We start from the raw sequence: 12057 nt of genomic DNA on the forward strand, positions 1-12057 counted from the left end.
GTAAGCAACAGAATGACAGAACGAAGCTTGACCAACAGGAAACATACTAGATAAAACATTCTCTAACTAGTAAAGAATTAGCACTGGATATCAGAGATGATTTAGTTATCCTCGAATTTTCCACTTGTACTTGAATTTCAACTTCTATTTTACAATTCTTTACACTGCAGTTGCCACTTTGTTCCTCAAAGATGAAACACTGGTACTAGCTATTCAGAGAAAGAGTAGGAAACAGACAGTACACCGGCACAAAAGGAGCAAGGGAGGATTTGCTCACTGTTAGTGCAGCGTCAGAATAAATCCACCATGACTGGTTCCCAAAATGTCAGTCTGTTTCTTTACCTCCGTTCCTTCTCTCCAACTGAAAACGGGAACGATTCCAAAGCGCAGGCTCAGTGTCTCTCACGGCCCATAATCTCACGCCGGTTTGAATCACAAGCATACCTCATTTGAGCTGTATGGTTACGGAAGCAATGTTTCTTTCACGATTGGAGCATTACTCCACCATCCCTTCCAAAAAAAATCAGACACCTTTTGGATGTCCATACATATTTCAGCTCTGAATGTAAAATCGTCAAACAATATTTGGTTAAAAGTCACAAAAGCACAATCATACAAAACTGCTTTTGAATGCAAATCAAATGGTATCTATTTGTGTAACATAAAATACATGTTATCGGACCAATTGTTGGTAAAGCATGTGTTTCGACAGTCAAAATACACCTTATATTTTGAAGTGGTGGTAGTATTACGTGAAATCTGGAGAAGGAAAAAATGGATTAAACAATCATTGTCATTTTCATCCATTGCAGGGTAGACAGTAAGATGAGACAGACTGGGTGCTCGGCAAAAATATGACAACCATATTGTTTAAAGATTACACATAAACCCATGAAATGTAGTAAGCAACTCCAACATAATGAGGAACCACTGATGGTTGAATACGTATTTGGAATTGTGCTAATTATTCATGGGGTACATGGTGGTACGTTTCAGTAGGCATATATAAGCCCAGTTGGCCCAAACTAGGTTTCAGAAGCTCTGCTCAAGAAGGTAATCAGCAAGCCTCTCCACAACAATGTTGCACTGTCCATGAGTCATTGGCTCCTCATAGAGTCCAATGACGAGTGAGAGATTCGTCTTCTTGATAGTAGCCCCTCCTGCTCCCTGCAAAGACCACACAAAAGATGACAAAGGTTCGACATTAGGCAATAGCGCATACTAACAACTTGCTCATAAAATTGTCAACTTCGCTATTTGGAGAATACTACTGCACTTGTTTAGTGTCAGGAAAAATGAAAGATTGATATCAGTCTACTTCCAGTAAAATTATGGTTTGATCGAATTGACTGATTTATTAACTACCACTATAGTGAGACTAGAGCAAAACCATAAGTTTAGATGATTTTAAGATGGTAAAAAGTATAAACGGCAGAAATGAATCAAATGATCATTTATCATCCATAAAGTAGAAAACTATGAGAATTTGCAATTGATCAATGCATACATAAGTAGTTTATAGTTTGTGACCCAAATTAAGCTGGAATGAAGATTTTTGCTATCTAAACCACTTTCCAGCCCTAGGTGCAAGGGGCAAGATGATACATTTTCTTTTTTACAATCTAGGCAGTGTGCCTGGTGGCTGGTGCATTAGTGAAGGCATTCAAATTATCTGACAGACTGACGTCACACCCACCAGTACACAGTACAGCTGCTACATTAGTCATTATTATTTGGGGAGAGAAGTCCAATTTACCCCCCTAAACTCGTCTCAAAGTTCAGATTACAACCCTCAACTTTATTTTGGTTTAATCTTCAACCTGAATTCTATAATCCGTTCAGAATTGGACCTTCTACCCTTTTTTGACATGTATTGAACCGGTTTTTCTTGTCAGTTAACGATTTTCTTCCTATATACTGTGCCAACTCATCAACACACAACATACACGGTACAAAAAAAACCAACTTAATACAATGCAAGGGGTGATTTTTAACCATTTTTAGAATTCAGGGTCGAAAGTTGAACCAAAGTAAAGTTGAGGGTTGTAAGCTGAACTTTGAGACAAGTTTAGGGGGGTAAATTGGACTTCTCTCTTATTTGGGTGATAATATGTAAATGTTGGTTGTCACCTTCTTGTCAACTTCTATTAGTCATTTACTAGCAAAAATGCCCATATGTTGCAATGGTCGGAAAAAAAAAGATGAGCTATATACACTATAAGTCCCATAACTTGTTCTCAATGTGCAAACTAGTCCCACAATTTGCAAAATGTGAATTTATAGTACCACAACTTGTACCGAGGGAGCAAACAGGTACCAAATCAATCGGAAGCTGACACGTGTCATTGTAACTTTCGCAAAATAACCCCTGCTCATTTTTCTGTGGCACAGTTGACCTTGGCGTGGCCTCACAATGCAAGGTCCCACCTGTCAGTTAAAATAAGAAACAATCTAAAACAACATGCGCAAAGGGGATTCGAACCCCCGATCACACGATACCAAAACGTGATAGGCTGATAGCCATTACAACCAGCAAATGCCTACTGATACTATACAGGCCGAAAATCATTAAATTCGGATTTTATTTAGTTCTGAACTTTCCTTTGCCACCTTTTTTCAAGCCAATGTGTGCACCCTGGCAGGTGCCATGCGACACCTGTTTGTGTGTGTACGCGCCTCAGCACCTGCAGCTTGTCATCGAGCCTCATCACCCACAGGACGACGATGCTGCCGAGGACAGTGACGCGCCGGCCTACCACAATGAAGATGCCAATGACGACAGCGACGACTTCGTCGCCTGCATTTTCGACGAATTGCAGGCGGCCATGGCAGAGAGCCGGAAGTTCAACTTCCCGGCGACGATGACCGATGACGAGATCGAGAGGCTCGCACCTCGTCCCGGAGGTGAACCGACCGGTGCAGCCGCCGCTGCCCCAGTACGCCATCGGCATCATGCTGCCGGGACTCACGGAGGAAGAGGCCCTACGACGGCGCTCCAGAACTCAGCCCCGCAACCGTCGCCTCCGACTCCAGCTCCACCTCGGGCGTACAATTCGTGGGCGCCGCCAGCTCCACCGCCGGCATGGGCTGCTCCACCTCCACCACCGGCTTGGGCTGCTCCACCTTCACCTCCACCGCCGGCGGCACCAGCGTATGTTCCGCCGGTTGCCAACTAGCCGTGGCCTGTACCGGATTTCGTTGTGTTCGACGACAACGACGAGATCGGAGAGAAGATGCACGAGATGCCCTTAACCCATCGTACATAAACGACAGAGTGCCGCACTCTAATTTCCTGGACATCCTGATACTTCATCCTCGCATGCATTGGCGTGAAAAAAGCCCGGCCGGGTGAGTTCAGAGTTAGTATCTAAAAGCAGTAATCTTTAATAAAGAGATAGCCAGGAACATATATACAACATAGGTTCGTTGGTTTGTATTGGTAAAGGGCCTCTTGCAACAGCTCTTAGTCGTGGGTTCAAATCCCCTGCCGTACAGATTTAAATTTGATTTTTCTTCCTCCAACTGACAGGTCGGACCCACTTGACCAGGAAGCGCCAAGGTCATCTGAGCCAGATAAAAATGAGCAGGGTCTTTTCTGCTAAAGTTACAATGCCATGTGTCATCTTCTGATTGATTTGGGACCTGTTTGCTCCCTCAATACAAGTTGTGGTACTACGGATTCACATTTTACAAGTTGTGGGATTAGATTGCACATTGAGAACAAGTTGTGGGACTTCTAGTGTATATAGCTCAAAAAAGATCTAGTTACACAAATAATTAATTGGTCTCTCAAATTTGCACAAACAAATAAAAAAATCAAAGAAGCTGAACGGAACCAGCAGTCTGCTGGCTCCCATCTTTTCAAAAACAATCCGAAAATATTTTCTGGCCGAAATTTCCAAATTTGAATGAAATTTTAATCTCTAAAAGGGCATGTAAAAAAAGGATGATTTAAAGTTTCCTCCTCTGTTACTGCAGGATTACATTTTGTTTACAGTCTTCTATCACAGAGCAATAATAACAGAAAAGAAAGACTGTATCTGGCTGTTCACTGACATGAGTTGTTCCAATGCAAACGAAGTACAGCTGGCTGAAACCAATGAGGGTCTCATACTATATGACAGAAAAAAAATAGATTTCCGTGAATGCATGTATGCCCTTCAAGAGCGGAATTTTAGTGGATGAGTTGAATTTCAAAAACTGGACACGGAGCATGGAATCTTGAAGAAAAACAACAAAGCATTAGGTTCTCTTAATCCAATGATTCTATCGACGGAACTCCTTGCTGGGGTCTTGTGATAGGGGCTTGAGGAGGAAGAAGAGGGGATTTCTTAAAAAAAGAATGAATCTCCTTATTTATAGGGAACAGGACGTTTAGGATGGCTCGTTTGCCACCCAGCCTTCCATATCACGCATCAATTCAGTCTGAATCCACTGGGGCCCCTTGGCAAAGCTGCAGTAGAGGTTGTCAAGTGCTGCAGCTTTGCGGAGAAAGAACCTTGCCAGCGTCCTCACCCAGCTCCCCAAGCACGGTAGCACTGAAGGGCAAGCCATCGGTGGTAACAGTACCGCAGGCCTCAGGCATCAGGTTGTTTCCAGGCCCATTTTTGGTGGCATACAAAATTTGTATTGAATTAACGGACAAAAGAGAAACGTGAAACCCACAAGAAAACCGCGGAAAAAAGGGGCCTGGGAGGTACTTTGGCCCACGTGTGACACCAATTCAAATTTAATAGTAAAGATTATTATTGGCGATACCTGTTAATAGTCATCATATTAATAGGTGTAAGCAACAGAATGACAAACAAAGGCTTGTAAAGTTGCAGGAGAATATGCTTGACTCTACATTTTCTAAGTAGCAAAGACTTCTCACTGGATGTTTTTTACTTCCAATTTTTCCAAAAATATAACAGGCATGAGTTTTACTTGCATTTTAACTTTTAATTCACAGCCCTTTACAGAGAAGTTGACGTTTTGTGTAAAAAAAATGTCCAATTCACAAATTGTACATGCAACACAGCTTCCTACATAACATTCAGTCATCATCTTTTTATTGAAAGGCAGAGTGATGTTGTTATTTTTTCGTTAATCGAAAAGAACCATGCAACTGTCTTCGTTTACACTGTAGTTAGATGCATTTTGAGTTCAGCTTCTTACTACGGGGAAATCAGACTTTTCCTTGATTAGCCAGCTTCTGGGTGGCTTTCTCAACATTTTGTATGGTACACGAAAAAGCTTTGATCGTTGAGAGTTGCTGCCTGTGTTTGGCCCATGAGCAATATGAGAGATGTGAAGACTAGGTTGTCTGATGAAAACAGTATTTTCCTAAGGGTCGGCCGACTCAAAATCTGCAGTATTCATATCTATGATGTGGCTATACAGCTGCAGAAGCTAACTCATCGAAGTTGTAATACCTTTGCCGAAGAGACCCAAAAACAACAATTAAGGAACCTTCCAGTTTCTGATTCACATGTATCTAAGACATGATTATGGTCTATGTTCTGGTGTTAAATGTTAAGTTATGCTACTTTCAAAGAAACCTTGTAACACTATAATTTATTTAATGGTGACTAGTGGTAATCCCATTGCTAAACAGATGTGGAATTGAACTGAATAATCATAACAGTTGGAGAATGGGATGCCAGCTCCTAACCTTTTTGCCCCGAATGATAGCTCCAGGTTCACCTTGGATAACCATGTATTTTGCACCACCAATGTATAATCCAGTTGGTGCCAAAGATCCTGGTTCATCGAAGTCATTCATTATTCCAGTGATTTCTTCAGGCTTGACCTGTGGAATGTAGGAATGAGTTGATCGTAAGTCGTTAACACATATATTATAGAAAGAGCTGAGGCTTGAAACTAAAGAACCAAACTGATGGGTCCCTGAAAGATGTTTGTGCTTTCAGACCACAACTGAGAAATAGCAATAATCTACCAAGGCAACACAACATCGCCAAATTTTCTGCAAATTGCCAAGGATACAAATACATGGGTAGATCCAGTGAGGATGCCAATGCCATGGGGCTAAAAGGTCCAGAAATATGAAAGTCCCACAGTTAAATTAACGACACCAGACTTAATCATCCAAATTTTAAGCACACTAGATGTCTCTAACTCTAACCAGCAACGTGCTCCTGAGAGCAGCTACCTCACAACCGTCTGGCCTCTCATTGCCGGGGACTGTGAACGGCTGTGGGAACCAGCACAGAAGCTGATGTGCATCCCATGGGTTGATTTAGAATTTGATGTCATTTGTTATGTAGATTAGACGATTAGTTCAGACATGATGAAAGATAGTTCCATAATGTCTACATTTCGTTATTGTGAAGCAAATGTAGAGAAGATTGCATCTTGTCCATTACAAGTTGGAAAATAGTAATCGATGACCAACTGTTAAATGATTATGTGCCATGTTTGTTGAGCGGGATATCGTCTAAGTACGTGATGATGATTTACATATATGGCACTGAAACATGCACACGGGGGTAAAGTGTGGTACCTCCCGTGGTAAAATCCTACATCAACTAAAGTGGTATTTTCTTGAGATGGGCAAAACATTGGCACCACAAAAGACCTTCGGATCATTCTCGAAAAGAAAAGAAAAGACCTACGGAGCAGTGGATCTTAATTCGGCTGTTCATTAACATTACCAAGCCACAATTTAATAGAGTTGGAAATAGTAATTTAGCATTAGGTACACGAGGACACCAATTTTGATGCTACCCATTTTGGTGGTAATGTAGATCTAGCCAGAAAATCATGAATACCAGATCGCGTGAATGGCGACAGAAATGATGTCCAGTAATGCGTACATATCTGTTCTATTATCTGTATTTTTGCATGAAGTCCTATCTGCAATTTGCAAAATTTGCAACGCAGACATAAGCCACATCTGCACTTCTAGTAGTTACTCGATCCTAGCCCCCGACAGACTGGTGGGCACGCTAGCAAAGGGCCCAGAGGTAGAATAGAACCAAGCAAGCAAGCAATCAATGAAACGGAACCGGGATCCAGCTTTCGCCGCGCCGCCACGCGAGATCCCAGCGAAGTCAAGCATATGGATAAAGATAGCAATGGCAGGCGGACGGATAGATTGGAGGAGGGCAAGAACCTGGGGGAAGGCATCGGACTGCGCCCAGACGGAGCCGTCGTGGCCGAGGATGGCGGCGGCGGTGAGGCGCTGGCCCTCGATGTCGCAGAGCAGGTGCTCGTCCACGTACGCCTGCCACGACATGGCTCCTAGTCCTCCTCCTCCGGCCTCTCCTCGCTAGATTTCTCTCTCTCTCTCTCTCCCGAGATTTTCGCTCGCAGTCGCAGGCAGGTCGCTGGTGCTCTCTGCTGCGAGTCGCGTTCGACTACTTATTCTGCGAGGGAGACGACGAAGGCGACGTGTGTGCCTAGCACGACTCCTCCATTCAATGTCGGCATCATTCTCTGGCTACAACGGAGCGAACATGTTTTGTTTTCCTAAAATGTTTTTGCTTTCCTAAAATAAAACTTCCACTGAGGTTTGATTCGATGCTTCTTCCCTGGACGTGGTTGGCCTGAACCTTACCTGGCGTCACGTTAGCTATTCCTGCAGTTTGATGCTGCTGTTTTTGACGTCACTTGGTAATGTTCACTTGGTCGAGAATTGATCCACTTTACGTCGCACCAAATCTTCGTCCCTGGGTGTGGTGCCAGAGGAAATAGCACATAACACCAGTTGTTGGTGAATGTTTTGCATAAAACCACAGTTTGCAATTTGTTTTGCAAAGAACACCAGATTTCTTGATAATCTTTGCAAAAAATACATAATACTTGATTAGCCTCTATTGACATAACAATTAGATGACCGGGCCCAGTACTAGGAAGCCCAGACTGCTCCATACGCCCATCCTCAACCAAACTCCCTTGTTCCTCTCTCGTAAAAAAAGAACGTTGTTCTTCTCGTACACCACCGAGGCGGCCACATGTACGAGGCGGCGACCTGGAGACCGGCGACGGCGGTGGGGGCGCCGGCGTGCCGGCGCCGAGTATGGGGGAGATGGAGGAGTACGAGACAGACTGGTTTCCCACAGGAATCGGCGAGTCGACTGTAATTGAGGCAGCCTCCACGCGATCTGGCGCCAGTGGTGGGGGCGGCACGCCTGCCAAGAAGATGCTGGCCATGGATTCCGATGCCCCCGGCCAATTAATCGGGTAAGCTCGGTCGGCAATGCCATTCTTGTTGAACTTTTTCCTTTTGGTGCAGGCCGGCTGCGAGGGAGTCGGTGTCGCCAGCCGCGCCCCAAGGGGAGTGGGAGGATCCACGTCGAGCGCCCTCCCCACACTATCCGGCTACGCATCCACGGACAGCAGCGACGCGCGGCCAGTGCTCATCATCTCCCGGCTCGGCCGCTGCAAGTAAGAGTCCGGGGAGATCTCGACGGTGAACATGGACATCCCCTCTGAGTTCGTCTTGCCGGGAGGACCAACCTCAAAGTCCAGCGGAGTGTCCCACGTGACACTCGAACAACGCGGGTCGGAGGGAGAGTCAGCCTCCGAATCCCCATCCACATCAGACCAGAGCACGGGGCCAAAACCCTCGCCGAACCCCGCCGGCCTCATTTGGAGTGAAGGAGAGCCCCTAGCACGGGAGGCCTCCTGAGAATCTGCCACCGCGCCGGGAGGGGAGAAAACTGGAGCAGGCGGAGAGGCTAGGGACTCGTCCTCATCCACGCTCCGTAGAGGAGCTAACCAGCGGAGCCACGGCGGCTGCGCGAGCGCCATCAAGCTGAAGAAGAGGCGTGTGCACCGTCGACGGGTCCTGGTTCACCGCCACAACGGGCCAAGGGGCTATCGTGGTCGTGCGGCCCAGCGCCACTCTCCGCTCGCGGCCACCACCCCAGCGTCTAGCAGGCCTCGGCGCATCCACACCAGAACCGGCCCCCGGCCATCTAGAGGGCGGCGAGGAGGCACCAGGTCCGTGGCCACCAGGGGGTGTGCCTGCAGAGCTACCAGCCCCAGCATCACCGTGGTCGCGCCTAACCTCGCCGCGAGGATGGCGACCACCAACAGCTCCCACGTCTTCGATCCTCATCAAGTGGATGGTAGCGTTGAATTCGAGCAGAGCAACTTCCTGTGGCACAAGGGCCGCGACCGGCAGCAAGAGATCCTCATCTTCCTCGTCGAACTCGAGGGGTTCAGCCATCCACAACTGCTAGGAGCGGGGCAGCCGTGCCGGGTCGTCTTGCACGTTGCATTAGAACACTTGGTTACTATTTGATCATTACATGAAAGGCACATCAAAGAAGCATATAGAAGATGGACTGGTTACCAGATTAATCGAACCAGAACACTCCTCTAATTGCTGTGTCAAATAGTCCAATTATGTTTTATGTGTTTCTTGCAAAGATTACAGGGAAACATGGTGTTGTGTGCAAAACAAACTGCAACATGTGGTTCTATGCAAAAGATTCACCAACAACTGATCTTATGTGCTATTTCCTCGTGGTGCCAGGCACGACGACTCCCGAGAACGTGTGGAAGCCTCCTAGTCCTCGCCTCCTCGGTCACCAACCACCTCAAACCACACTTATAAAACCCAAATGTTAAAAATTGCTCGGTGAAAGAGCAAGATCTATATCCCGTGTTTTGTGTATTTGTTGACAACACTTGAATAATCCTAATCGTGCACAAAGATTGTCTTTGATGGATTTGTAGGTGTACGGTGCCCTCGCTGAACACACTATGATCGGAAGACTGAAGCGTAGATCTTAGGTTTTTTGGTTTTGTGTGTGTGTCGTGAGGTAACATGGTAGGAGAGGAAAAGAGGAAAAAGTTGTTTTAGCCATAGCGGTACTACCGGTACCAGGAGCGGTAGTACCGCTACCCCTACCGGTACCGCTCTGAGATACCGCTCTGAGGATTGCACACGATATTGTCTCACAGTACTAGTTGCGGTACCTTTGCGGTACCATGAACGGTAGTACCGCTTGCTAGCGGTAGTACCGCCCATGGTACAGCTCAAGTACCGTAACTCGTTACGGTAGTACCACTTCGGTACCGCTCCGGTACCGCTTTGAGTCCAGTAAGGTCTGGACCCTACTGCGGTACCTCGAGCGGTACTGCCAGCGGTAGTACCGCTCCATGTCCACGTGGACAAGTACTGTGTGGATTCGAACTCAGAGCGGTAGTACCGCTTGCACAAAGCGGTAGTACCGCTTAGGCCAAAACAGCACATAACGGTTGGATTTGAGGGGACCTATAAAAAGGCCCCTTCTTCCCCAACTCGTTTTTAGCTCTTCTCTCTCTCTCTCTCATCCATTGTTGCTGAGCTCAAACTGAGTGGATCTCCCTCCCTACCCAATCAATCTTGCTCATACTTTGAGGAGTGGTGGAGGAGACCCCGATCTATCGTTCTACCGAGAGAAATTTCACCAATTCGTGGTAGTCCTTAGTGGATCTTGGTGGTAGAGTTCCTATGGTGGAATCTTGGAAGAAGTGCACCTATGGAGGCTAGCTTGGTGTTGTGCTAGCCCCATAGGTTGTTGGGAGCCTCCTTGTGGTGTGGAGCTCGCCCCAACCTTGTGAAGGAATCACCGCTTCGACCTGTGCCTTAGTGGAGAAGGGGGAGCACCTTTGTGGAGCTCTCTCGAGGAAGAAGGTGAGGCCTTCCTTCGTGGTGTGGCCGTCTAGCCTCTTGTGTGAGGCTAGCACCTCCTCAACGCAGACGTACTCCCTTTTGTGGGAGGAACCGCGGGAAACAAACCTCGCCTCGTCTCCGCGCCCTTCGGTTGTCCTGCTCCTTACTCTTAGTATCTTGTGTGATTCCTTTGCTTGTTGTACTTGTCTAGGATCATTGTAGGAACACCGCCATCGCTAAAGCTATCACCTTTACCTTCCGTTGCACTAAAAATTGAAAAAGACTAAAACTTGACGTCGCGTCTATTCACCCCCCCCCCCCCCTCTTGATCGCTACGATCCATTCAATTGGTATCAGAGCAAGGTTTTCTTGCTCGGGCTTTACCGCCTAAGAAATGGCCGATCAAGAGGTGGATGTGAATGGAGTCCTTACCGGTGAGCAATCATCTCCATCATCAATTGCCGATAATACTCCGGCTACTTTGGATGACCTCAAGAAATTGGAGTCATCCATTGTATCTCAAATGAAGGCTATGATGATGGAGTTGATTACTCCAAAACCAAACCCCATCATAGATCCTAAGAGAGGTGTCAATGTTCCCCCACCACAAGTTAACACTTTTCATCTTGTTGGATTTGTTGAGCAATCGACAAAGCCACCTCGGGAAAAGGATCTTGAGGATGTTGACACCTCATCAAAAGGGAAGGATGAACCTCCGGTTGCGGGACAATTAAGAGGTAATCATGCGGTGCCACCACCAAGTGATTACACCGTAAATGTCCCAATACCCATGCCTCGCATTTTGACTCATGGTTCACCATCGCTACTTGAATCTAATAGCTTTGAAAATTGGCAATTCTTAATACGTTCTCATGTGCGCAGCGCTTCTACCGAGCTTTGGCGTATCATTGAGGAGGGATATTCACCACGAGACCCAATGAACTTGACAAGAAGGGAAGTGGTAGATGACCAACTCAACGCCACCGCCATCAACATGATTCACATGGCTGTAACGCCCAAGGATCGCGCTCATATCCGCTCGCTCAAGACCGCCAAGGAAGCTTGGGATAAACTTGACAAGCTCTTCCTCGGAAATGAGAGCATCCAAAGATCTCGTTTTGATGAAGTGAACAAATGCAAGATCTTGGAGCAACGTTTGTGGATGACCCTTGGATCAAGAGAAAGTTCTATAATGCTCTCCTTCCCTATGAGGAAGTAAAGTTGACTGCCATCCGCCAAAATGCCTCCTTCCGTGCTATGACATCCGATGAAGTCCTTGGTGAAGTCATCGCCTTGGACATATCTAAGAAGAATGCGGAAGATCTTGTTGCTCGCGCTCTCAACACCCGCAAGCCTAACTTTGCATTGAAGATGAAGGAGCATGGAGCTAGTGAGAGCGATGAGGATCCCATTGAGTGGGGTCCGGATGATCTCAAGGCCAACTATCA

The 12057-nt window shown here is 46.4% G+C and overlaps 1 protein-coding gene across 1 annotated transcript; it reads right to left on the reverse strand.

Moving 5' to 3' along the window:
* Positions 1-840: 840 nt before the first annotated feature.
* On the reverse strand, positions 841-7252 carry LOC124665694 (profilin). The gene is made up of 3 exons (XM_047203086.1): positions 7115-7252; positions 5654-5791; positions 841-1167 (listed from the first exon to the last, which is right to left on the reverse strand). The coding sequence occupies exons 1-3, from the start codon at positions 7235-7237 to the stop codon at positions 1033-1035; spliced, it is 396 nt and encodes a 131-aa protein (XP_047059042.1). The 5' UTR covers positions 7238-7252; the 3' UTR covers positions 841-1032.
* Positions 7253-12057: the final 4805 nt, after the last annotated feature.

Source organism: Lolium rigidum, chromosome 6 (genome assembly GCF_022539505.1).
Source record: "Lolium rigidum isolate FL_2022 chromosome 6, APGP_CSIRO_Lrig_0.1, whole genome shotgun sequence".
Classification (NCBI taxonomy): Eukaryota; Viridiplantae; Streptophyta; class Magnoliopsida; order Poales; family Poaceae; genus Lolium; species Lolium rigidum.

Bases quoted from the DNA above. Each gene is read 5' to 3' on its own strand.
- LOC124665694 (XM_047203086.1), bottom strand. From the start codon at position 7,237: ATGTCGTGGCAGGCGTACGTGGACGAGCACCTGCTCTGCGACATCGAG. The intron at 5,792-7,114 runs GTTCTTGCCCTC...TACATTCCACAG, and splicing joins AGTCCGATGCCTTCCCCCAG to GTCAAGCCTGAAGAAATCAC. The intron at 1,168-5,653 runs GTTAGGAGCTGG...TGGTCTTTGCAG, and splicing joins CTATCATTCGGGGCAAAAAG to GGAGCAGGAGGGGCTACTAT.